The sequence below is a fragment of the Aquarana catesbeiana genome, linkage group LG04 (assembly GCF_042186555.1).
Source record: "Aquarana catesbeiana isolate 2022-GZ linkage group LG04, ASM4218655v1, whole genome shotgun sequence".
In the NCBI taxonomy this organism is placed as follows: domain Eukaryota; kingdom Metazoa; phylum Chordata; class Amphibia; order Anura; family Ranidae; genus Aquarana; species Aquarana catesbeiana.
In genome coordinates, this window is record NC_133327.1 from 420,001,377 (window position 1) to 420,028,101 (window position 26,725).

Genomic DNA, 26,725 nt, shown 5'->3' on the forward strand with positions numbered 1-26,725 from the left:
AGATGCTGCTAGCAGGACTTTTTTTACCGTCCTGCCAGCGCATTGCTCCAGTGTGAAAGCCCTCGGGGCTTTCACACTGGAATGAAAGCAGCGGCACTTTCGGGTCGGTTTGCAGGCACTATTATTAGCGCAATAGCGCCTGCAAACCGCCCCAGTGTGAAAGGACCCTTACAATAAAATTCAATACAGGGGGAATCAGAGGGCCCTGCTCGTTAGAGCTTACAATCTAGGAGAGAGGGTCAAGTGATACGAAAGGGTAATAACTGTGGGGATAAGCTGGTGAAGACAATAGAAGAACAGATGTTAGGTGGAGGCAGGTTAGGCATCTCCAAAGTGAAATTTTTTTAGGGAATGCCTAAAATTAGATGTGGTGGCTGCATTAGTTTTCCTTTTAGTAACAGATTTTTCCCGTAGTGATCCAGCCAGTAACACATTTCCCTCTGGATGAAGGAGCACAGGGGCACCTTTGGACAGCAGTAATGTCAGTTTGGTGGGAGGGGAGTGTTAGATGTGAGGGGATATCCCTCAGAGGCGGCTCTATAATTAGGCAAATTAGGCAGTCGCCTAAGGCCTCGCGGCTGCCTAATTTCCCTATTACAGTGTTTAATAGTAGAGGTTTCCCAGTCTATGTCGCAAAGTCACCAGCTCTGCGGCGATCTACCCATCAATCACAGACAGCTGACGGGTAGATCGAGTATCGGCCGACATGCAGAGTAGCGCGGGAAGCGGCTGTAATAAGTCCTTACTGTCCTCTCTCATGTCGCGCCGCCGCTGCTCCCCGGCGGCCCCTCCCCTCCTCTCGTCCATCCAAGGTGATGTCACACACATACAACGAGAGGAGAGGAGAGGAGGGGAAGGGCCGCCGGGGAGCAGCGGCGGCGCGACATGAGAGAGGACAGTAAGGACTTATTATAATATAGCCACTTCCCATGCTACTCTGCATTTAAAGGAAACTGAAAAGAAAGTGTGCCCTGCTGTGCCGAGTACTCAGATGTGCAACATGCCCAGTGCCCTGCCATGTCAGTACCCTGTGCCCAGTACCCTGATGTGCTCTGCTGTGCCCAGTGCCACATACCCTGTGCCCGTACCCTGATGTGCCCTGCTGTGACCCATACCCTGATGTGACCAATACCTTGCACCCTGCTGTGCCCGTATCATACCCTGTGCCCAAACCCTGATGTGCCCTGCTGTGCCCCATTCCCTGATGTGCCCCATACCCTGCACCCTGCTGTGCCCGTGCCCTGCTGTGCCCAGTACCCTGATGTTCCCCATACTCTGTGCCCTGTACCCTATGCCCATGCCCTGCTGTGCCCCGTACCCTGTGCCCTTGTCCTGATGTGCCCCATACCCTGTGCTCTGCTGTGCCCAGTGCCTCATCCCCTGTGTCTGTACCCTGATGTGTCCTGCTGTGACCCATACCCTGATGTAACTAATACCCTTCACCCTGCTGTGCCGTACACTGTTGTGCCCCATACCCTGTGCCCGAACCCCGATGTGCCCTGCTGTGCCCCATACCCTGCTGTACCCGTACCCTGTACCCATGCCCTGCTGTGCCCCATACCCTGTGCCCTGTATCCTGATGTGCCCTGTACCATGCACCCTACTGTGCCGTGTACCATGTACCCTAATGTGCCCTGTACCCTGCTGCACCATGTACCCTGCTGTGCTCTGTACCACGCTGTGTGCCCTTTACCCTGCTGTGCGCCCCATGCCCTGCTGTGTGCCTTGTGATAAGACTTGATGTGTACCCCATGTTATGCTGCTTGCCCCATACCCAGCCGTGAGCCCCTTAAAGTGCCCCATGTTCTGCTGTGAGCCCCATGATGTACCTCATGTTTTGCTGTGTGCCCTGTGATGTGTCGCATGCTCTGCTGTGTGTCCTATGCCCTGCTGTGAGACCCATGATGTGCCCCATGTTCTGCTGTGTGCCCCATGATGTTCCCAAGGTTCTGCTGTGTGCCCCATGTTCTACTGTGTGCCCCATGATGTGCCCAAGGTTCTGCTGTATGCCCCAACGATGTGCCCAGTGTTCTGCTGTGTGCCCCATGATGTTCTCAAGGTTCTGCTGTGTGCCCCATGATGTGCCTCATGTTCTGCTGTGTGCCCCATGATGTGCCCCATGTTCTGCTGTGTGCCCCATGATGTGCCCCATGTACTGCTGTGTGCCCCATGATGTGCCCCATGTTCTGCTGTGTGCCCCATGATGTGCCCAAGGTTCTGCTGTGTGCCCCATGATGTGCCGAGTTTTCCTCTGTTTCCCCTATGATGTGCCCAAGGTTCTGCTGTGTGCCCCATGATGTGCCCAGTGTTCTGCTGTGTGCCCCATGATGTGCCCAATGTTCTGCTGTGTGCCCTATTTTATGCCTCATGTTCTGCTGTGTGCCCGATGATGTGCCCAATGTTCTGCTGTGTGCCCCATGATGTGCCCAATGATCTGTTGTGTGCCCCATGATGTGCCCCATGATGTGCCCAATGTTCTGTTGTGTGCCCCATGATGTGCCCCATGTTCTGCTGTGTGCCCCATGATGTGCCCACTGTTCTGTGTGCCCCATATTCTGCTGTGTGCCCCATGATGTGCCCAATGTTCTGCTGTGTGCCCCATGTTCTGATGTGTGCCCCATAATGTGCCCTTCTGCCCCCCCCTATTGTCTCCTAAACCTCCTGTGCTCTGCCCTGCTGTCCCCTGTACACTGCTTATCTCAAGTTAAACCCAGAACTGAGCATCTGTGGAAAAAAAAACACAAATATCACATAAAATAGGTAAGTTCTAAGATTTGTTTCTATTATTTAAAGAGGTTGTAAACCCGCATGTTTTTTCACCTTAATGCATCTTATGCATTAGTGTGAAAAAACTTCTGTCACTCAGCAGCCCCCCATTCTCCTCACCTGAGCCCGTTCGTCCCCACGCCGGAGACGCGCTCTACTTCTCTGGTCGGGGGGTTCTCGGCACTTGACTGGATAGATTGATAGCAGCGCAGCCATTGGCTCCCGCTGCTGTCAATCAATTCCAATGACCCGGGGAGCGGGGCTGAGTCTGGCATTCTGTGTTTATGGACGCAAATGCTGGTCACGGGAGCACGCCCGCAAGGTAACCCCCCAGGAGAGCGCTTCTTCTAGGTGGTTTCCCAATGCGGGAAAGAGCCGCGAGCATCGTTGGGGGACCCCAGATCAGGGTGTTCGGGGCCACTCTGTTCAAAACGAACTGCACAGTGGAGGTAAGTATATGTTTGTTATTTTATTTTTTTTAAAGCAAGGGCAAGCAAGCTATTTTTTAAAATGTTTTTATATCACAGCTCGCTGATCATGTTCTGTGAGCTGTAGATCTGAACACTACAGGTTACAGCACACCTAAATTGTTAGCCCCACCCCTGAACCCCCAATGATTGCCTTACACATACCCCAGTTCATTTATAGTATTTTTCCCATTATGGGCGTGAGTGGGGCCTCATGTCTAAGTTTTGCCTAAGGCCTCTTAAAGCCTAGAGCCGCCTCTGATATCCCTGCAAATAAAAGGATTTCCTTGGAGACCCCCAGGTCACCAGAACTAGTGTCCCTATTGGAAGATTTCCCCTCTATTACTTTTCTGAGGACAACCCAAAATTTGGGATTTTGTTTTTTTTTTACTTTCACTTATAATAATGATAAACAGGACAAATATAGAGGGTGCATCTTCTTAAAGGGGGCACATACAGCAACAACAATTGACAGGGGTTCCAATCCCTCTGCACTCTATCCAAAACGTATAAAAAAGTTTTGACTTTAGCTATACTTTAAGGCCGTGGTTCTCAACTCCGGTCCTCAGGACCCACTAACAGGCCAGGTTTGCAAGATAACTGAAATACGTCACAGGTGATATCATTTGCTGCTCAGTGATTGCAGTATTCTAGTCTGCATCTCCCCCAAGGTAATACTTAAAATCTGGCCTGTTGGTGGGTCCTGAGGACTGGAGTTGAGAACCACTGCTTTAAGGTCTCTGTGAATAGAAGAATTGAAGGTTGCTGTTTGAAAAGTTCTATTTTAATATGCTAAGGCTTCACTTATGCCTTAAAGCGGACCTTCATTTTTCAACTTTTCATTTATTAAATCTTCTGCCCTTGTTGTTTTAACTTTGGATAGTAAAACTTTTTATTCTGCCAGTAAATACCTTATACAGCCCACTTCCTGTTTCTTGTCTGGTAAAAAGTCTAGGCTTATGACATCATGTACAGCTCTCTCACTCTCATGAGAGTTTGCCAGGAAGGGAGGGAGGAGGAGTCATAAGAGGGCTAATGAGAGCTGCAGGGCTGGAGGTTTGCCTCTGTGTGTCTGTGTAAATCCAGAAAGTGAACAGGCAGCAGCTTCAGCTGCCCACAGTTAAAATGGATGCAGCCAAACTCAGTGGGGGGAGATTTCTGCAGCATATTTGGCAAGTACAGAATCACAGTATATATAAAATAATATGCAAAGTGGTTGGAGGGAAGCTTCAGAATGGCAAAGATGTTTTTATTACAAATTATGTGAGCAGACTGCAGTTACTCTTTAATGTCAGTTGTCTGGATGTCATATTGATCCAACGATTTCAGTGTTTTCCCTGACCCGGAACAACTATGCAAATCTGTATTTATAACTTTACATTCACTTCACTAGCTTCATACAGTGATACCTTGGTTCACGAACGCTTCTGTTCACGAACAACTTGGTTTACGAACAGAAGAGTTCACAAAAATTTGCTTCGGTTCATGAACACGTTCATAGAGTCTTAGGCGAAGCAGTCCACTCAGATAGGGGTTTCTGCCCCCCGACTACTGTGAGGGTGGGCTCACTTGATTAGGAAACATGGAAAAAACCGTTCAAATGAATTCTACAACATTATCATGCGCTCAGATGATCTTTTCCTGGATGCACAGTGCTGTTTTCTGACCCCTAGATTAGTCATTTAAATTAGGGTTTGGGATTGTTTCAAACAAGGATTAAAGAGGAGCTATAGTTTTTTTCTTTTTAGATATACACATGAAAGATGTCAGCCTAATGTAAAAGACCGTATGTAGTATATGTGTAAAATAATAATAATAATAATAATAATATAAAAATAATTTTATATACACTGCATAAACAAAACAAAAAGTTCAGAATGGATTAACCTGATTTACATTGAACCCTATAGGAAAATTTGCCTCGGTTCACAACCAATTCGGTTCGCGACCAGAGTCAGTTCACAAATTAAGTTTGTGAACCGAGATATCACTGTATTTGTTCTGAGCCGGTAACTCAATCTATTAAAGCCATTGGAACAACATGACAGCCAGGCACCTAGCATTTTCTGGAGGGCAGCAAAAAATAGCTTACTTGTTCCTCTGAGTGAAGTTTTCCTTTAAATACATACAGTAATATATTATACTTTGCTAATTTTGTGATTAAACACTGACATCTACTGGGAGATTGAAGTAAAAAGGAAATACCAGTTTGTAAAGCATTTTCCTTTTCACAAATTTCTACCGTCAACCTCTAAGTAGGGATGAGAATCATATTTGCCCTTACCATGGGATCAGGGTAAATCCTGCGGGTTTGAGATTTGTAGTCCAAGCAAATTTATGTGCAGATTTGCCCAAGATGATAAGGCAGCCCCCTGTGGGGGCAGAGAGCAGCCATATTGTCACTGGGTTAGACGTTGCTGTAGTGAAAACATATGGAAAGCTGATAAACTGCATAGAGAGTTGTAGGTCAGTTGGGAAACTGTGCTTTAACTCTGATTTAATTCAGTTTGGGCAATCAACCCTTTCACAGCCTTTCTTTGTTCCTATAATGGGGGGGGGGGGTGGGGGCTTTTTATCTTTTTTTTTTAGTCTGTTTATATATTTAGCTACAAGGCTTCCCTTTAAAAACATAGACATTTGTTTTGGGGGCAGTAATTTAGGGGTTTTATTTATTTTGGGGTTACACCGGACCGGTTAGGCTTATTATTTCTGATTAGACTCTCCTGCATTATAAAGTGTACTAATGCATTTTGTTGAAGTATATGCTGAGGGAATAAGAGGACTGTATTGAGGAGCTGGAGATATTGTTGGTATGGGCTATGTCTTGGGGTGCTGTAGATATTGGGGCTATGGCTTGTGGTAAGTGGGGTGTAGTAGACATTGGAATATTAGCTTTTTTTATTGGGGTGCTGTATATATTGGGGGTATGAACTTTGGGTTCATGATATGTTGGGTGCAGTAGGCAGTGAGGTATAGGTTGTGTGTACTGGGTTGCACAATATATAGGGGTATGCAGTAGGTATTGGGGTTTAAGCTGTGCACATTGAGGTGTGGAAGATACTGAGGGGAAATGGGCTTTGTGCCCTGGGGAATGACCAGTATTTGGGTTTGTTTTGTGCATATTAAGCTGCAGAAGATATCGAGATGTTTGAGATGTCTATATAGTGGTGTGATAGATAGTGGGGATTTGGACTGGGGTAATAGAATGAGGTTAGATAATGCATAGTTGCCAACATTGAAAAACATTTTTTAGGGACACTTTTTTTGGCTGTAGGCGGAGTCTTATTATAATTAGGGGGGTGGGCATGTGTTTGTAGGCGTGACAAGGCCGCGGCAAACAATAGGCAGGGTTTACGCAAAATAGTGGGCGTGCCTTAAGTGGGCGTGGCTCAAAGGGGGTGTGGTTAGAGTCTGAGATGAATGAGGGATGGAGAGGGAAAGGGGGGGAGAGGGATGGAGGGACAGCAGGCCCAGATCCTACACAACAATGGAAATATGTGTATTCTAGAAAGTTTAACAACCAGCAGATAAAGATACTCCAAACACCTGGTGTTAGCGCTTCAATCATCCCGGCACCATGGTTTTTATGGTGTTAGGATGATTGAAGTGCATTATTTCTATTATTACAAAATGAAATCATTCAACTCATCATAATGCCGAATCAGTGGGATCCCTGAGCGTGTCACCTGCCAAGTCGCCTGCCACCAGCCATCTGTCCTTGGTCCCAGCAGAGTCCGTCCTTGCATCAGATGTCCCCAGCGGAGCCCCCCCCTTACATCAGGTTCCCCAGCGGAGCCCCCCTTACATTAGGTGTCACCAGTGGAGCCCCCCCTTACATCAGGTGTCACCAGCGGAGCCCCCCTTACATCAGATGTTCTCAGCGGTGCCCCCCCTAACATCAGATGTCCCCAGCGATGTCCCCCCTAACATCAGGTGTCCCCAGCGGTGCCCCTCCTTACATCAGATGTCCCCAGAGAAGCCCCCCTAACATCAGGTGTCCCCAGCGGTGCCCCCCTCTAACAGGTGTCCCCAGCGGTGCCCCCCTCTAACATCAGGTGTCCCCAGCGGTGCCCCCCCTAACATCAGGTGTCCCCAGCGGTGCCCCCCCTAACATCAGGTGTCCCCAGCGGTGCCCCCCCCCACATCAGGTGTCCCCAGCGGTGCCCCCCCTAACATCAGGTGTCCCCAGCGGTGCCCCCCCTAACATCAGGTGTCCCCAGCGGTGCCCCCTAACAGGTGTCCCCAGCGGTGCCCCCCCAACATCAGGTATTCCCAGCGGTGCCCCCCCTAACATCAGGTGTCCCCAGCGGTGTACCTCCTTACCTTTCCATAACAGACCGGCAGCGGGGCGGGAGGTAGGCGGGGGCGAGGCGGAGTGGGGCGCAGGGTGGGCGGTGATGCAGGAGCTTCGTCTAGCCACCCAGCCGTTCCTGGACTCCTTAAAAATCGCTGGCCGGCGGAGACAATGTCGCGGACCTCTAGCGGCAGAAATTCGTAAAAAAACGGATTTCTTGGGACATTTCCGGGGAAACGATAAACTCGGGAAAAAAGAGTCCAAATCCCAGGAATGTCCCGGGAAATCCGGGACAGTTGGTAATTATGGATAATGGGGGACATGAGCTACAGGACCTTGAAAATGTATTCATACCCCTTGAAATTTTCCAGGAAATCCGGGACAGTTGGTAATTATGGATAATGGGGGACATGAGCTACAGGACCTTGAAAATGTATTCATACCCCTTGAAATTTTCCACATTTTGTCATGTTACAACCAAAAACGTAAATGTATTTTATTGGTATTTTATGTGATAGACCAACACAAGGTGGCACATAATTGTGAAGTGGAAGGAAAACGATAAATGGTTTTCAAAATTGTTTACAAATAAATATGTGAAAAGTGTGGCATGCATTTGTATTTAGCCCCTTTACTCTGATACCCCCAACTAAAATCTAGTGGAACCAATTGCCTTCATAAGTCACCTAATTAGTAAATAGAGTCCATCTGTGTGCAATTTAATCTCAGTATAAAATAATACAGCTGTTCTGTGAAGCCCTCAGAGGTTTGTTAGAGTACCTTAGTGAACAAATAGCATCATGAAGGCAAAGGAACACACCAGACAAGTCAGGGATAAAGTTGTGGAGAAGTTTAAAGCAGGGTTAGGTTATAAAAAAAATATCCCAAGCTTTGAACATCTCACAGAGCACTGTTCAATCTGTCATTCAAAAATGGAAAGAGTATGGCACAACTGAAAACCTACCAAGACATGGCCATCCACCGGCCGCTGACAGGTCATGCAAGGAGAGCATTAATCAGAGAAGCAGCCAAGAGGGAATTGGCAGCTCTGGAGAGCTGCAGAGATCCACAGCTCAGGTGGGAGAATCTGTCCACAGGACAACTATTAGTCGTGCACTCCACAAATCTGGCCTTTTTGGAAGAGTGTCAAGAAGAAAGCCACTGTTGAAAGAAAGCCATAAGAATTCACGTTTTCAGGAAGCCCTGTGAGGGTCACAGCAAATATGTGGAAGAAGGTGCTCAGATGAGACCAAAATTTTACTTTTTGGCCTAAAAACAAAACGCTATGTGTGGCGGAAAACTAACACTGCACATCACCCTGAACACACCATCCCCACCGTGAAACATGGTGGTGGCAGCATCATGTTGTGGGGATGCTTTTCTTCAGCAGGGAGGGGGAAGCTGGTCAGAGTTGATGGGAAGATGAATGGAGCCAAATACAGGTCAATCTTAGAAGAAAACCTGTTAAAGTCTGCAAAAGACTTGAGACTGGGGCAGAATTTAACCACTTGACGACCGCCTCACGCCGATTTACGTCGGCAAGGTGGCACGGACAGGCAAAATCACGTACATATACGTGATTTGCCTTCCGCGGGTGGGGGGTCCGATCGGACCCCCCCCCCGGTGCCCGAGGCGGTCGTCTTTTGTCCAGCGGCGATCAGAGGTGAGGGGGAGGTCATCCGTTCGTGGCCCCCCCCTCGCGATCGCCGCCGGCCAATCTCATCATTACTTTGCTGCTGTATGCTAAACAGCAGCAAAGGAAATGATGTCATCTCTCCTCGGCTCGGTAATTTCCGTTACGGCCCGAGGAGAGAAGACAGGTATGTGAGTGCACAAACACACACACATACAGTAGAACATGCCTGGCACACTAAACACCCCGATCCCCCCCCCGATCGCCCCCCAATCACCCCCCCCCCCCCTGTCACAAACTGACACCAGCAGTTTTTTTGTTTTTTTGTTTTTTTTTTTCTGATTACTGCATTGGTGTCAATTTGTGACAGTTACAGTGTTGGGACAGTTAGTATTACCCCCCTTTAGGTCTAGGATACCCCCCTAACCCCCCCTAATAAAGTTTTAACCCCTTGATCACCCCCTGTCACCAGTGTCGCTAAGCGATCATTTTTCTGATCGCTGTATTAGTGTCGCTGGTGACGCTAGTTAGGGACCTAAATATTTAGGTTCGCCGTCAGCGTTTTATAGCGACAGGGACCCCCATATACTACCGAATAAATGTTTTAACCCCTTGATTGCCCCCTAGTTAACCCTTTCACCACTGATCACCGTATAACTGTTACGGGTGACGCTGGTTAGTTTGTTTATTTTTTATAGTGTCAGGGCACCCGCCGTTTATTACCGAATAAAGGTTTAGCCCCCTGATCGCCCGGCGGTGATATGCGTCGCCCCAGGCAGCGTCAGATTAGCGCCAGTACCGCTAACACCCACGCACGCAGCATACACCTCCCTTAGTGGTATAGTATCTGTACGGATCAATATCTGATCCGATCAGATCTATACTAGCGTCCCCAGCAGTTTAGGGTTCCCAAAAACGCAGTGTTAGCGGGATCAGCCCAGATACCTGCTAGCACCTGCGTTTTGCCCCTCCGCTCGGCCCAGCCCAAGTGCAGTATCGATCGATCACTGTCACTTACAAAACACTAAACGCATAACTGCAGCGTTCGCAGAGTCAGGCCTGATCCCTGCGATCGCTAACAGTTTTTTTGGTAGCATTTTGGTGAACTGGCAAGCACCAGCCCCAGGCAGCGTCAGGTTAGCGCCAGTAGCGCTAACACCCACGCACGCACCGTACAGCTCCCTTAGTGGTATAGTATCTGATCGGATCAATGTCTGATCCGATCAGATCTATACTGGCGTCCCCAGCAGTTTAGGGTTCCCAAAAACGCAGTGTTAGCGGGATCAGCCCAGATACCTGCTAGCACCTGCGTTTTGACCCTCCGCCCGGCCCAGCCCAGCCCAGCCCACCCAAGTGCAGTATCGATCGATCACTGACACTTACAAAACACTAAATGCATAACTGCAGCGTTCGCAGAGTCAGGCCTGATCCCTGTGATCGCTAACAGTTTTTTTGGTAGCGTTTTGGTGAACTGGCAAGCACCAGCCCCAAGCAGCGTCAGATTAGCGCCAGTACCGCTAACACCCACGCACGCACCGTACACCTCCCTTAGTGGTATAGTATCTGAACGGATCAATATCTGATCCGATCAGATCTATACTGGCGTCCCCAGCAGTTTAGGGTTCCCAAAAACGCAGTGTTAGCGGGATCAGCCCAGATACCTGCTAGCACCTGCATTTTGCCCCTCCGCCCGGCCCAGCCCACCCAAGTGCAGTATCGATCGATCACTGTCACTTACAAAACACTTAACGCATAACTGCAGCATTCGCAGAGTCAGGCCTGATATCTGCGATCGCTAACAGTTTTTTTGGTAGCTTTTTATTGAACTGGCAAGCGCCAGCGGCCTAGTACACCCCGGTCGTAGTCAAACCAGCACTGCAGTAACACTTGGTGACGTGGCGAGTCCCATAAGTGCAGTTCAAGCTGGTGAGGTGGCAAGCACAAGTAGTGTCCCGCTGCCACCAAGAAGACAAACACAGGCCCGTCGTGCCCATAGTGCCCTTCCTGCTGCATTCGCCAATCCTAATTGGGAACCCACCGCTTCTGCAGCGCCCGTACTTCCCCCATTCACATCCCCAACCAAATGCAGTCGGCTGCATGAGAGGCATTTTCTTTATGTCCTCCCGAGTACCCCTACCCAACGAACCCCCAAAAAAGATGTCGTGTCTGCAGCAAGCGCGAATATAGGCGTGACACCCGCTATTATTGTCCCTTCTGTCCTGACAATCCTGGTCTTTGCATTGGTGAATGTTTTGAACGCTACCATACACTAGTTGAGTATTAGCGTAGGGTACAGCATTGCACAGACTAGGCACACTTTCACAGGGTCTCCCAAGATGCCATCGCATTTTGAGAGACCCGAACCTGGAACCGGTTACAGTTATAAAAGTTAGTTACAAAAAAAGTGTAAAAAAAAAAAAATATATATAAAATAAAAAAAAATAGTTGTCGTTTTATCGTTCTCTCTCTCTCTATTCCCTCTCTATTGTTCTGCTCTTTTTTACTGTATTCTATTCTGCAATGTTTTATTGTTATTATGGTTTATCATGTTTGCTTTCAGGTATGCAATTTTTTATACTTTACCGTTTACTGTGCTTTATTGTTAACCATTTTTTTGTCTTCAGGTACGCCATTCACGACTTTGAATGGTTATACCAGAATGATGCCTGCCGGTTTAGGTATCATCTTGGTATCATTCTTTTCAGCCAGCGGTCGGCTTTCATGTAAAAGCAATCCTAGTGGCTAATTAGCCTCTAGACTGCTTTTACAAGCTGTGGGAGGGAAAGCCCCCCCCCCCCACCGTCTTCCGTGTTTTTCTCTGGCTCTCCTGTCTCAACAGGGAACCTGAGAATGCAGCCGGTGATTCAGCCAGCTGACCATAGAGCTGATCAGAGACCAGAGTGGCTCCAAACATCTCTATGGCCTAAGAAACCGGAAGCTACGAGCATTTTATGACTTAGATTTTGCCAGATGTAAATAGCGCCATTGGGAAATTGGGGAAGCATTTTATCACACCGATCTTGGTGTCATCAGATGCTTTGAGGGCAGAGGAGAGATCTAGGGTCTAATAGACCCCAATTTTTTCAAAAAAGAGTACCTGTCACTACCTATTGCTATCATAGGGGATATTTACATTCCCCGAGATAACAATAAAAATGATTAAAAAAAAAAAAAAAAAAAAAAAAATGAAAGGAACAGTTTAAAAATAAGATAAAAAAGCAAAAAAAATAATAAAGAAAAAAAAAAAAAAAAAAAGCACCCCTGTCGCCCCCTGCTCTCGCGCTAAGGCGAACGCAAGCGGCGGTCTGTCGTCAAACGTAAACAGCAATTGCACCATGCATGTGAGGTATCGCTGCGAAGGTCAGATCGAGGGCAGTAATTTTTGCAGTAGACCTCCTCTGTAAATCTAAAGTGGTAACCTGTAAAGGCTTTTAAAGGCTTTTAAAAATGTATTTATTTTGTTGCCACTGCACGTTTGTGCGCAATTTTAAAGCATGTCATGTTTGGTATCCATGTACTCGGCCTAAGATCATCTTTTTTATTTCATCAAACATTTGGGCAATATAGTGTGTTTTAGTGCATTAAAATTGAAAAAAGTGTGTTTTTTCCCCAAAAAAATGCGTTTGAAAAATCGCTGCGCAAATACTGTGTGAAAAAAAAAAATGAAACACCCACCATTTTAATCTGTAGGGCATTTGCTTTAAAAAAATATATAATGTTTGGGGGTTCAAAGTAATTTTTTTGCAAAAAAAATTAACTTTTTCATGTAAACAATGAGTGTCAGAAAGGGCTTTGTCTTCAAGTGGTTAGAAGAGTTGGTGATGTGTGACATAAGCTTCTAAATGTTGTGCATAAAATGCCAGGACAGTTCAAAACCCCCCCAAATGACCCCATTTTGGAAAGTAGACACCCCAAGCTATTTGCTGAGAGGCATGTCGAGTCCATGGAATATTTTATATTGCGACACAAGTTGCGGGAAAGAGACAAATTTTTTTTTTTTTTTTTTGCACAAAGTTGTCACTAAATGATATATTGCTCAAACATGCCATGGGAATATGTGAAATTACACCCCAAAATGCTTCTCCTGAGTACGGGGATACCACATGTGTGAAACTTTTTGGGAGCCTAGCCGCGTACGGGACCCCGAAAACCAAGCACCGCCTTCAGGCTTTCTAAGGGCGTGAATTTTTGATTTCACTCTTCACTGCCTATCACAGTTTCGGAGGCCATGGAAAGCCCAGGTGGCACAAAACCCCCCCAAATGACCCCATTTTGGAAAGTAGACACCCAAAGCTATTTGCTGAGAGGTATAGTGAGTATTTTGCAGACCTCACTTTTTATCACAAAGTTTTGAAAATTAAAAAAAGTAAAAAAAAAAAGTTTTTTCTTGTCTTTCTTCATTTTCAAAAACAAATGAGAGCTGCAAAATACTCACCATGCCTCTCAGCAAATAGCTTGGGGTGTCTACTTTCCAAAATGGGGTCATTTGGGGGGGTTTTGTGCCACCTGGGCATTCCATGACCTCCGAAACTGTGATAGGTAGTGAGGAGTGAAATCAAAAATTTTCACCCTTAGAAATCCTGAAGGCGGTGCTTGGTTTTCGGGGCCCCGTACGCGGCTAGGCTCCCAAAAAGTCCCACACATGTGGTATCCCCATACTCAGGAGAAGCAGCTAAATGTATTTTGGGGTGCAATTCCACATATGCCCATGGCCTGTGTGAGCAATATATCATTTAGTGACAACTTTGTGCAAAAAAAAAAAAAAAAAAAGTGTCACTTTCCCGCAACTTGTGTCAAAATATAAAATATTCCATGGACTCAATATGCCTCTCAGCAAATAGCTTGGGGTGTCTACTTTCCAAAATGGGGTCATTTGGGGGGGGTTGTGCCACCTGGGCATTCCATGGCCTCCGAAACTGTGATAGGCAGTGAAGAGTGAAATCAAAAATTTACACCCTTAGAAATCCTGAAGGCGGTGCTTGGTTTTCGGGGCCCCGTACGCGGCTAAGCTCCCAAAAAGTCCCACACATGTGGTATCCCCATACTCAGGAGAAGCAGCTGAATGTATTTTGGGGTGCAATTCCACATAGGCCCATGGCCTGTGTGAGCAATATATCATTTAGTGACAACTTTTTGTAAATATTTTTTTTTTTTTTGTCATTATTCAATCACTTGGGACAAAAAAAATAAATATTCAATAGGTTCAACATGCCTCTCAGCAATTTCCTTGGGGTGTCTACTTTCCAAAATGGGGTCATTTGGGGGGGGTTTGTACTGCCCTGCCATTTTAGCACCTCAAGAAATGACATAGGCAGTCATAAACTAAAAGCTGTGTAAATTACAGAAAATGTACCCTAGTTTGTAGACGCTATAACTTTTGCGCAAACCAATAAATATATGCTTATTGACATTTTTTTTACCAAAGACATGTGGCCGAATACATTTTGGCCTAAATGTATGACTAAAATTTAGTTTATTGGATTTTTTTTATAACAAAAAGTAGAAAATATCAACTGCAGAGGTGATCAAATACCATCAAAAGAAAGCTCTATTTGTGGGAAGAAAAGGACGCAAATTTCGTTTGGGTACAGCATTGCATGACCGTGCAATTAGCAGTTAAAGCGACGCAGTGCCAAATTGGAAAAAGACCTCTGGTCCTTAGGCAGCATAATGGTCCGGGGCTCAAGTGGTTAACCTTCCAGCAGAACAACGACCCTAAACATACAGCCAGAGCTACAATGGAATGGTTTAGATCAAAGCGTATTAATGTGTTAAAATGGCCCAGTCAAAGTCGAGACCTAGACCCAGTTGAGAATCTGTGGCAAGACTTGAAAATTGCTGTTTACAGACGCTTTCCATCCAATCTGACAGAGCTTATGACAGAGTTGAGTTATTTTGCAAAGAAGAATGGGCAAAAATGTTACTCTCTAGATGTGCAAAGCTGGTAGAGACATCCCAAAAAAAAGACTTGCAGCTGTAATTGCAGTGAAAGGTGGTTCTACAAAGTATTTACTTAGGGGGGCTGAATACAAATGCACACCACACTTTTCACATATTTATTTGTAAAAAATTTTGAAAACCATTTATCCTTTTTACTGAGATTAAATTACACACAGATGGACTCGATCTACTAATTAGGGGACTTCTGAAGGCAATGGGTTCCACTAGATTTTAGTTAGGGGTATCAGAGTAAAGGGGGCCGAATACAAATGCACGCCACACTTTTCACATATTTATTTGTAAAAAATGTTGAAAACCATTTACCGTATATACTCGAGTATAAGTCGATCCGAGTATAAGTCGAGGCCCTAATTTACCACAAAAAAATGGGAAAAACTTATTGACCCGAGTATAAGACGAGGGTGAGAAATGCACAGCTACTGTAAGTGGAAAAGAGGGTCAACAATGCCCATTTGCAGCCTCACTGTGCCCATTTGCATGCCTCACTGTGCCCATTTGCAGCCATAGGTCCCCCGAACTTCAAACTCGGTAGTTAAGGGTTCCTAGATGCCCCCTAGCTGCAGCCAAAATTTGGGGTCTCTGAACCCAAAGGGTCCCGAAATGACATTGCTGCAGATGGACATAGTTGACCAACTTTGGGGCCCCGTGTCTTGGGGTCACTTAGTGCTAGGAACCCCTAGTGGAACTTGCACCATAAAATAGCCAAAGCTGGGGTTCCTAGCACTAAGTGGCCCTGAGATATGGGGCCCCAAAATCGGTTCAGAAAATGTCAAGCACTTTTCTGCAGCAGAGAATGACATTTTCCGAACTGATTTTGGGGCCCCGTATCTCGGGGTCACTTAGTGCTAGGAACTCCACCTTTGGATATGTTGTGGTACTAGTTCCACTGGGTTTGCACACCAAATTTGGGGTTCCTAGCACCAAGTGGCCCTGAGATACGGGGCCCCAAATTCAGTTCGGAAAATGAAATTTTTTGCTGCAGAAAAGTGCTTGATTCGAGTATAAGTCGAGGGGGGCACTTTCAGCACAAAAAAATGTGCTGAAAAACTCAACTTATACTCGAGTATATACAGTATCATTTTCCTTCCACTTCACAATTATGTGCCACTTTGTGTTGGTCTATCACATAAAATTTCAATAAAATACATTTACTTTTTTGGTTGTAACATGACAAAATGTGGAAAATGTCAAGGGGTGTGAATAGTTTTTCAAGGCACCGTATAAGCAGCACAGTCTTATACAACCCAAATTCCCAAAAAGTTGGGACGATGTGAAAAAATCTACATAAGAACAGAATGCAATGATGTTCAAATCTGTTAAACCCATAGTTTATTCACAATAGAAAATAGAAAACAAATCAAATGCTTAAAACTGAGGAAAAAAAATTGAAATTGATGTTTTCACAGGTCTCAAAAAAATTGAGACAGAGCAACAAAAAGCTGGCAAAGTAAGTGGTACAAACAAGGCAGAACTGGAAGAACAGTGTGCAAATAATTAGGTTAATTGATAACAGGTCAGCAAATTATCGGGTATATAAAGAGCCTCTTAGAGCAGGGGTCCCCAATCCCCGGGCCGTGACCTGGTGCCAGTCTGTGGCTCATCAGGGGCCGCACAGCTACTAGGAGGAGCTACACTGGCAGCCAGTGGCGGGAGGGGCATTCACCTTCCTGGGGCTCTGGCATATCGGACTGTGTCGAGGAAAGGCATCGCGAGGCCACCCTACTTCAGCGCTGCTGTAAATAAAGGAAGAATAGAAGTCTCCATGAGTGGGGATTGTAGGGGAAGCTGGAAGGAGGAGCAGGCACCTGGCCGCACACATACACAGTTAGGCCTCTATGTGAGCATCTAGCAGCAGGCTATGGCAGGCTGCGGGTGGCAAGTGGCAGACTGCATCTGGTGGCAAGCTGGGGGTGGTAAGTGGCACACTGCATCTGGTGGCAGGCTGCGGATGGCAAGCGGCACACTGCACCTGGTGGTAGGCTATGGGTGTCAAGTGGCACACTGCACCTGGTGGCAGGCTATGGGTGGCAGGTGGCACACTATCTGGTGGCAGGCTATGGGTGGCAAGTGGCACAATGCATCTGGTGGTAGGCTGCGGGTGGCGAGTGGCACACTGCATCTGGTGGCAAGTGGCACAATGCATCTGGTGGCAAGTGGCACAATGCATCTGGTGGCAGGCTGCGGGTGGCAAGTGGCACACTGCATCTGGTGGCAGGCTGTGGGTGGCAAGTAGCACACTGCATCTGGCGGCAGGCTGCGGGTGGCAAGTGTCACACTGCATCTGGTGACAGGCTGCTGGTGGCAAATGATACACTGCATCTGGCGGCAGGCTATGGGTGCCACGTTGCACGCTGCATCTGGTGGCAGGCTATGGGTGCCAAGTGGCACACTGCATCTGGCAGCAGGCTATGGGTGGCAAATGGCATGCTGCATCTGGTGGCATGTTATGGGTGCCAAGTTGCACGCTGCATCTGGTGGTAGGCTATGGGTGCCAAGTTGCACACTGCATCTGGTGGCAGGTTATGGGTGATAAGTGGCACACTGCATCTGGTGGCAGGCTGCGGGTGGAAAGTGGCATACTGCATCTGGTAGCAGGCTGCGGGTGGAAAGTGGCACACTGCATCTGGTAGCAAGCTGCGGGTGGCAAATGGCACACTGCATCTGGCAACAGGCTGCGGGTGGCAAGTAGCACACTGCATCTGGCAGCAGGCTGCGGGTGGCAAGTGTCACACTGCATCTGGTGGTAGTCTATGGGTGGCAAGTGACACGCTGCATCTGGTGACAGGCAGTGTGTCACTTCAAATATATTAATAGTGAAAAGGTCAGGTCTGATCATGTAGGCCCTTTGCAAAATAATCTAGAGTGGGTGACTGGGGAAAAAGACGAGGCAAATTTATTAAATACTTTCTTCAGCTCTGTGTATACAAAGGAGCATGGGGGAGCTCATTTCCATAATGGGGGTGGTATTGACACAGCCCCAAATGATCCACAATGGCTCAAAAGAAGATTTAGACAGAATAAAGGTGGATAAAGCACCTGGACCAGATGGCATCAACCCACGGATCCTAAAAGAATTGAGCTCTGTCATTTCAAGGCCATTGTTTCTAATTTTTAGGGAATTGTTAATAACTGGAATGGTACCACTGGATTGGCGCAGGGCCAATGTGGTGCCCACATTTAGAAAGGGATCAAAGTCTTTACCAAGTAACTATAGACCTGTTAGTTTAACTTCTATAGTTGGGAAGATACTGGAGAGTTTAATAAAAGACCACATAGACGTGTTCTTGTTGGTAAAAAATATTTTAACCACTTCAGCCCCGGAAGGATTTACCCCCTTCCTGACCAGAGCACTTTTTACAATTTGGCACTGCGTCGCTTTAACTGCTGATTGCGCGGTCATGCAATGCTGTACCCAAACGAAATTTGCGTCCTTTTCTTCCCACAAATAGAGCTTTCTTTTTATGGTATTTGATCACCTCTGCCGTTTTTATTTTTTGCGCTATAAACGGAAAAAGATCGAAAATTTTGAAAAAAAATGATATTTTCTACTTTTTGTTATAAAAAAAATCCAATAAACTCAATTTTAGTCATACATTTAGGCCAAAATGTATTCGGCCACATGTCTTTGGTAAAAAAAAATGTCAATAAGCGTATATTTATTGGTTTGCGCAAAAGTTATAGCGTCTACAAACTAGGGTACATTTTCTGGAATTTACACAGCTTTAAGTTTATGACTGCCTATGTCTTTTCTTGAGGTGCTAAAATGGCAGGGCAGTACACCCCCCCCCCCAAATGACCCCATTTTGGAGAGTAGACACCCCAAGGAAATTGCTGAGAGGCATGTTGAGCCCATTGAATATTTTTTTTTTTTTTTGTCCCAAGTGATTGAATAATGACAAAAAAAAAAAAAAAATTTACAAAAAGTTGTCACTGAATGATATATTGCTCACACAGGCCATGGGCATATGTGGAATTGCACCCCAAAATACATTCTGCTGATTCTCCTGAGTACGGGGATACCACATGTGTGGGACTTTTTGGGAGCCTAGCCTTGTACGGGGCCCCGAAATCCAAGCACCGCCTTCAGGATTTCTAAGGGTGTAAAGTTTTGATTTCACTCCTCACTACCTATCACAGTTTTGAAGGCCATAAAATGCCCAGATGGCACAACCCCTCCCCCCCCCCAAATGACCCCATTTTGGAAAGTATACACCCCAGGCTATTTGCTGAGAGGCATGTTGAGTCCATGGAATATTTTATATTTTGACACAAGTTGCGGGAAAGTGACAATTTTTTTTTTTTTTTTTTTGCACAAAGTTGTCACTAAATGATATATTGCTCAAACATGCCATGGGTATATGTGGAATTACACCCCAAAATACATTCTGTTGCTTCTCCTGAGTACGGGGATACCACATGTGTGGGACTTTTTGGGAGCCTAGCCGCGTACGGGGCCCCGAAATCCAATCACCGCCTTCAGGATTTCTAAGGGCGTAAATTTTTGATTTTACTCCTCACTACCTATCACAGTTTCGAAGGCCATAAAATGCCAAGATAGCACAAAACCCCCAAAAATTACCCCATTTTGGAAAGTAGACACCCCAAGCTATTTGCTGAGAGGCATGGTGAGTATTTTGCAGGTCTCATTTGTTTTTGAAAATGAAGAAAGACAAGAAAAATTTTTTTTTTTTTTCTTTTTTTAATTTTCAAAAGTTTGTGACAAAAAGTGAGGTCTGCAAAATACTCACTATACCTCTCAGCAAATAGCTTGGGGTGTCTATTTTCCAAAATGGGGTCATTTGGGGGGGGGGGGTTGCCATCTGGGCATTCCATGGCCTCTGAAACTGTGATAGGCAGTGAAGAGTGAAATCAAAAATTTACGCTCTTAGAAAGCCTGAAGGCGGTGCTTGGTTTTCGGGGTCCCGTACGCGGCTAGGCTCCCAAAAAGTCCTAAACATGTGGTATCCCCGTACTCAGGAGAAGCAACAGAATGTATTTTGGGATGTAATTTTACATATTCCCATGGCATGTTTGAGCAATATATCATTTAGTGACAACTTTGTGCAAAAAAAAAAAAATTTGTCTTTTTCCCGCAACTTATGTCACAATATAAAATATTCCATGGACTCGACATGCCTCTCGGCAAATAGCTTGGGGTGTCTACTTTCCAAAATGGGGTCATTTGGGGGGGTTTTGAACTCTGCTGGCATTTTATGCACAACATTTAGAAGCTTATGTCATCACCCACTCTTCTAACCACTAGGGGGCGGGGAGGGGTTAAGTCAGTACTAGGGAGTGATTACTAACTGTAGAGGGGATGGGCTAGCTGTGTCACTACGCTGATCACTGCTCCCAATGACAGGGAGCTGTGATCAGTGACACTTGTCACTAGGCAGAACGGGGAGATGCTGTTTACATCAGCATCTCCCCGTTCGTCCTCTCCGTGAGGCAAACGCGGGTATCCCCGCGGCGATCGAGCCTGCGGGACCCGCGACCCGACTCACGGAGCTGCCGGGCGGCGCGCACGCAATGGCACGGCGGGGAATTCAAATGGACGTACCTGTAAGTCCATTTGCCCAGCCGTGCCATTCTGCCGAAGTACATCGGCGTGCGCCGGTCGGGAAGTGGTTAAGGGGAAGCCCGTGCCAATTTAAAAAAAAAAAAAATGGCATTGGGGTTCCCCCCAAAATCCATACCAGACCCTTATCCGAGCATGCAACCTGGCAGGCTGCAGGAAAAGGAGGGATGAGAGAGTGCCCCCCCCTCCTGAACCGTACCAGGCCACATACCCTCAACATGGGGACGGTGCTTTGGGGTTCTCCCCAAAGCACCTTGTCCCCATGTTGATGGGGACAAGGGCCTCATCCCCACAACCCTTGCCTGGTGATTGTGGGGGTCTGAGGGCAGGGGGCTTATCGGAATCTGGAAGGGGGCCCCCAGACTCCCCCCTATGTGAATGGGTATGGGGTACATGGTATGGATTTTGGGGGGGACCCCCACGTCATTTTTTTTTTATTTTGGCGTGGAGTTCCCCTTAATATCCATACTAGACCCGAAGGCCTGTTAATGGACTGGGGGGGGACCACGCAGTTTTTTCCAATGATTTTTTTTTGTATATTGCCGCAATGCGGCAATACATTACAGCCGCAAGGAATTTTAAATGACATTTTTTTCTTTTAGAAATGTCATTTTGCTGCGGTACTGTTATAAACATGGGAAACATTTGCAACTTTATAGGCAGACTAAGGGGACCCCCCCAGGCACGATGTTTAAAGGAATATTTCATTTTTATTGTTTTACTTTAAGCATTCTTAAAATCACTGCTCCTGAAAAAACGTCAGTTTTAAAAACTTTTTTTTTGCATTGATACATGACCCCTGTGCTAGTACCTGGGCCCCAAACACTATTTATGGCACTGTTTATAGCGTTCCAGGGCCTGGAACGCTGCCCATAACTCTAGGATGTTCAACATTGTTCCCCGAGATGGAAAATCCCAGAAGCCCTGAGCCACTTCCATTAAGCAATGAGCGCCCCAAAGTCTGTTGCTGGCATCTGATGTTACTGTGATCCATGTGATGGGAAGGATGGAGTGACATTTGCGTAGGTTTTCCCGTTGAAGCCACCAGAGGGGGGAAACCCTCATGGCCGGAGTAATGTGAATGCGTTGAGCTTTGTTGCCCGACCATTGATGAAGAAATTCCTTCTGGAAGGGTCGCATCCTCCACTGTGCCCACTTCACCATTGGTATTGTGGACACCATGGTACCTATGACCCACAGACACTGGAGGGCATGGAGATGAGAAGAGGAGAGAGCCAGACGAATGCTGTCTCAAATTATTTTGTAACCTTCTCCTTGGGTAAGAGACTGCGAAGGCTCTAACTGATTCTTCTCCAGATTCAGGAGCCATCCGAATTCCGAAGAGTTGAAATGACTTGACCTTGGTGTTTCAGGAGATGATCCCTGTGTTGAGCCAGCAGGAGGAGATCGTCTAGGTAATGATGGAGACGGATCCCTCTGGTTCTTAATAGAGCCACAACAGCTAACAAGACCTTTGAGAAGACACGTGAAGAAGTCAACAGCCGGAAGGGAAGGCAGGTGAATCGTAAATTAAGTTGGCCTATGGAAAACCGTAAAAACCATTGGCAATCTGCTGCCACTGGAATGTGGAAGTAAGTGTCCTTGAGGTCTATAGAGATGAGCCAGTCTCCTGGTTGGACCGACTGCTGGATTGTAGACAGGGTCTCTATTTTGAACCTTTCTTTTTTGATGAAACGGTTCAGATGCGTCAGATCTATGACGGGTCTCTATGCACCATTCTTCTTCTGGACCATAAAGAGAGGAGAATACATCCCCATGCCTGAGCCTGGGAGCGCTGAAGGCGTGACCTGAAGAGACCGTTCTGGCGGTCCAAAGTCCTGGATCGAGGCCGGCCAGACATGTCGAAAGCGAAGAAGACAAGCCCCCACCCGGCCTGCCTGGGCGGGCCCAATCTCAAAAAGACTTGGTCGGTCACCCGTCGAACCGCTCTTAGTGGTTTTCTTGAAAGATGACTGTCTAGCCTTCCAAGATCTGGAGAACTCATGGCCTGGCCTGTAACTACGTGCTTCCCTGGCACGATCCTGGTTCTGTTTCCTTCTCTGGCCTTGCAGACGCCTGTCCTGAGGGAGGAACCCCGACTTACCTCCAGTAGGAAGGGTTATGGCATTATCCAATTTGTTGCCAAAAAGAAAGGATCCATCAAAAGAAATTCGGCACCACACCTGTTTAGATGCTGGGTCGGTCAGCCAAGGACGAAGCCACAGGGCATGCTTGGCGGTGACTGCAGACAGCAAAACCCGAGCCACCAGGCGGATGATATCAATCGAGGCCTCCCCCAAGAAAGCCAATGCCAACCTCAACTCCTGGATGGGTGAACTCTTGGCAAGTTCCTCCGAGATATTTCTGAGTGTCTCATCCACATTGTCCATCCAAATCTCCATGTCTCTTGACATGGCAGCCAGAACCAGAGGAGCTGATTCCAATTGCTTAACCTCTTCCTCTTTGAAGGGATAAAGCCTCAGTATTTTAGAGAGCAGGGAGTTCTTCTCCACTTTGCCCCACTCGTCCGTGATGACTTCACCCAGTTCAGAAAGAAACAGGAAGCTGACACGTTCCTTCTTCAATTGCTTGAAGTACTTTCTCTGTTTTGCAGGGGCTGCTACTGGCTCTTCCCAATTTAAAGTTTCCTTTATGGCTTTAACCAAAGGAGGCAGCAGGGCGAAGTCAAATGCGGTGCAGGGGTCTTCTCCCTCAGAGTCACTATCCGAGAGGACAGCAGATGGGTAACTTGTAGGAGATTCGTGGGGCTGGCTGGCCTTCATCTCTCTCAGACTTTCCTTAACGACCCTTTCGACCAGAGACTTTAGTTGCTGGTCCATACCACCTCTTTCGCCTGTTTTGCCGTAGCAGAGGTCACAGAGGGATTTGCCCACAGGAACATGCACCCTACACCCCCAGCAGATTCCTTTGGCTGTACAACTGGAGTGAGCCATGGGAGGGCGAGATGGTCCAAGGCTGCAGTGTCTCGATCTTGAGGGAGAACCGTGGTGTCTGGATATGGAAGAGGAATGCCGGTGATGGGATTTTGAAGTCACTTCCTTTGCGTGTACTGCGCTGCTGGTTAGACCTAGAAGAGCTGACAGAAAAAAATAAAGAACAAGGCACATCTGTGTTAAGGGAGACAACAGTAAAACGATGCTCCACCTACCCCCTCCCCCCTCGGCAGGTAACACCCAGGGAGACCCCCTATCATGTACCTGCTGTGAGAGGGCTGGCCACAGGCAGGCGGTGACGCATCCATAGTCCTAGAGGATTCTATCAGGGCTAGAAAGAGAGCGATCAGGTTCAGCAACAAAAATGCATACATGCAGGAATACCACCTGTCCCCTTGAAGCCCCTTACCTTTTTCAAACAAGGAGCCAGGGGAAGTCGCTACTATAAGCCTGCAAGCATTCCCATGCTTGCAGGCTAACTTCCCTGTTTAAAAAGGGTGCCCCCATGACATCACTGCAGCGCCGGACACTGCGCTGGTTCGCATGTGCGATCGCCGCCATCTTGATGGCAACGCACATGCATGAACCAAGCCTCGCTTTTGCGCTGGACTCGCGTATGCACAGAACGGCTGCAAAACGAAGACCCGGAAGTAAACGACGGCTGGAACGCAGAGGAAACCAGCCGCCATGCCTGCCAGACACTCTGCACCCGGCAGGCGTGTGGGGAACACAGGAATCCAAATACATGCAAAAGGGGAAAAGATGACACAAAAACTGCTGCCATATAGCGAAAACTGGAACAAACTCACCGCTCCGGTCATGATCATCACCGGACCGAGATAAGGTAAATAAGCCGGACTTAGTAAGGCGATAGGGCCACCCGCTAGTAGCTAGGCTGAACGGCCAATGCGCTGTTTTTCCTGCCAGTGACTATGACTATAGCATCTTTAGTGCCTCTTCCAAATGCCTCCTCCATACCCTGCTAGTAGCTAGGGCTTATTGGGATAATGCGACTCCTCATCTCCAGAGTCGTTCGGTTGGTTCTGATCATAGGAGAAAAAAATCTTCAGGTAGGAAGACCATCAACTAGGTCCTATGGAGGAGGACAAAAAAAGAACACGGTCGCTGGCAGGGAGCAAAGATTTATGGGAGTAGTGTCCTATAGGGTAGTAGAGGCGGGACTAAACCCACACCTTGGCTGCCTTGGAGTCTGTCAGGAAAGTTCTATTTGTGGGAAAAAAGGATGTAAATTTAGTTTGGGTACAGCGTCGCAAGATCACCCAATTGTCAGTTAAAGCGATGCAGTGCCTTATCGCAAAAAATGGCCTGGTCATTAAGGGGGCAAATTATTCCAGTCCTTAAGTGGTAAAAATCAATGAACAGCCTTTTGCATGTCGTGGAAAAAATGCACCAAAAATGGTTGCTCCGACAACATTGGGTGTGAATAGGGCCTGAAAGTAAAATTGGTGTGTTTACACTAGGGCTGCAACTAAAAATATTTTCATGATGGATTAGTTGGCCGATTATTGTTTCAATTAATCGGATAAAAACTTCAAAAAAGTTTGGTGTATAATTTAGTTAATAAAGTTTAAAAAAAAACAAAAAAAAACACAATTTATTCTTGAATCGCTCTCTGCAGTGGTAAATATAAATAACCAGCTATATGGTTGGGGAACAAAATATCTAATCCACTCTGAGAATAACAGAAGATATAAAAATACTATTAGAGGTTGAATCTAGTACAGATCCTCAAACTCAGAGATCAATTTTTTATTGTAATGTACTGCTGTACTGAGCTGTATGTGTGCTGCACTGTGTATACTGACATGTATGGACAGTGTACTGAGGTGTATGTGTGCTGCTGTCAGGGATGTGCTGGCCATGGTGCAGCCAAAGCTTCTAGGCAGAGGTAGGTACGCATGTGCATTAATGCTGGCGCCAAATGGCCTATATAAAGACGCTGCTGTCTGATCTGCAGCTTTACCCTGTGTTCTGTTCCTGTGCCTGTATTTGATCCAGTATTGTCCCGGCTTCCTGACCATGCTGCTTATCTCCAGTCCTGGCCTATGGCTTGCTTTTACCTTGTTATCTCTGCTTATCTGCCTGATTGACTGTTGCCAACCCTGCCTGAACTCTGACAGTTCTCTGGCTGCTGTTTCATGATATCTGATTTTCCGTGTATGACCTGGCTTGTCTGACTCTGCATCAGTCTTCTGCCCTCCAGCTCTGTGTAGCTCTAGTGCCGCTGTCCTGCATCCACAACATACCTGCATCCGCCATTCCTGCTATCATCTGCTGCTCAGCAATCCAGTCCGGTCCTGCTACTCACCAGCTACTCATCTCTGCTATCAACGGAGAATCTTGCAGGCACCCTTACCTCGCCATGCTCTCGCAGCCATGGTCACAACTCCAGTAGTCCTTGAGCCGGGGCTGTATTAGAGGTCTCCCTCTACCCGCCAGGCTCTCCTGAAAAGTACATGACAGTATCAGACAGCCATGTCTGAGCCTGCATGAGGGACCTCTCCGACAGATAAGATCTGTCAGCATCTCGCAGCCCTTACACAAGCTGTGAAAACTCTGCAAAAAGGCTACGTCCAGCTGGAGGAACGGGTGCAGTCACTATCCATCCCTGCAAGTTCACCTACAGTTTCTCTGCCTGTTGCGGCACCAGCACAGCCTGCTACTGTGATGATGTTGCCACCTGAACCCCTATTCCCCACAACTGAAAGATTCTCAGGGGATCGAAGCAAGTTCAGGGCATTTCGCAGTGCATGCTAATTTTATTTCGCCCTGCAACCACGGACTTTCTCTCCGGAATCCACCAAGGTGGGATTCATTATCTCGGTTCTTCAAGGGGAACCCCAGACCTGGGCTCACCAGCTGCTGGAGGAGAATAACGCACAAACTCATGCCATGTCATCATTCTTTGACGCAATGGCACAACTGTATAACGACCCACAACAAACTGTCACAGCAAAGGCTGCTCTTCATGCGCTCCAGCAAGGCTGCAGAGCGGCTGAGGACTGTTACAGACTTCAGATGCTGGAGCGCAGACACACAATGGAACGATGT

The 26,725-nt window shown here is 47.0% G+C and overlaps 1 protein-coding gene across 1 annotated transcript in view; it reads left to right on the forward strand.

Annotated features, from left to right (window-relative positions):
* The first annotated feature begins 818 nt into the window (after positions 1-818).
* PEX7 (peroxisomal biogenesis factor 7) overlaps positions 819-26,725 on the forward strand; it is a 504,207-nt gene continuing 478,300 nt past the window's right edge. Inside the window, exon 1 of the mRNA XM_073627348.1 lies at positions 819-898. Within this exon, the coding sequence (XP_073483449.1) occupies positions 886-898 (13 nt within the window). The 5' untranslated portion in view covers positions 819-885. The remainder of the gene's footprint in view (positions 899-26,725) is intronic.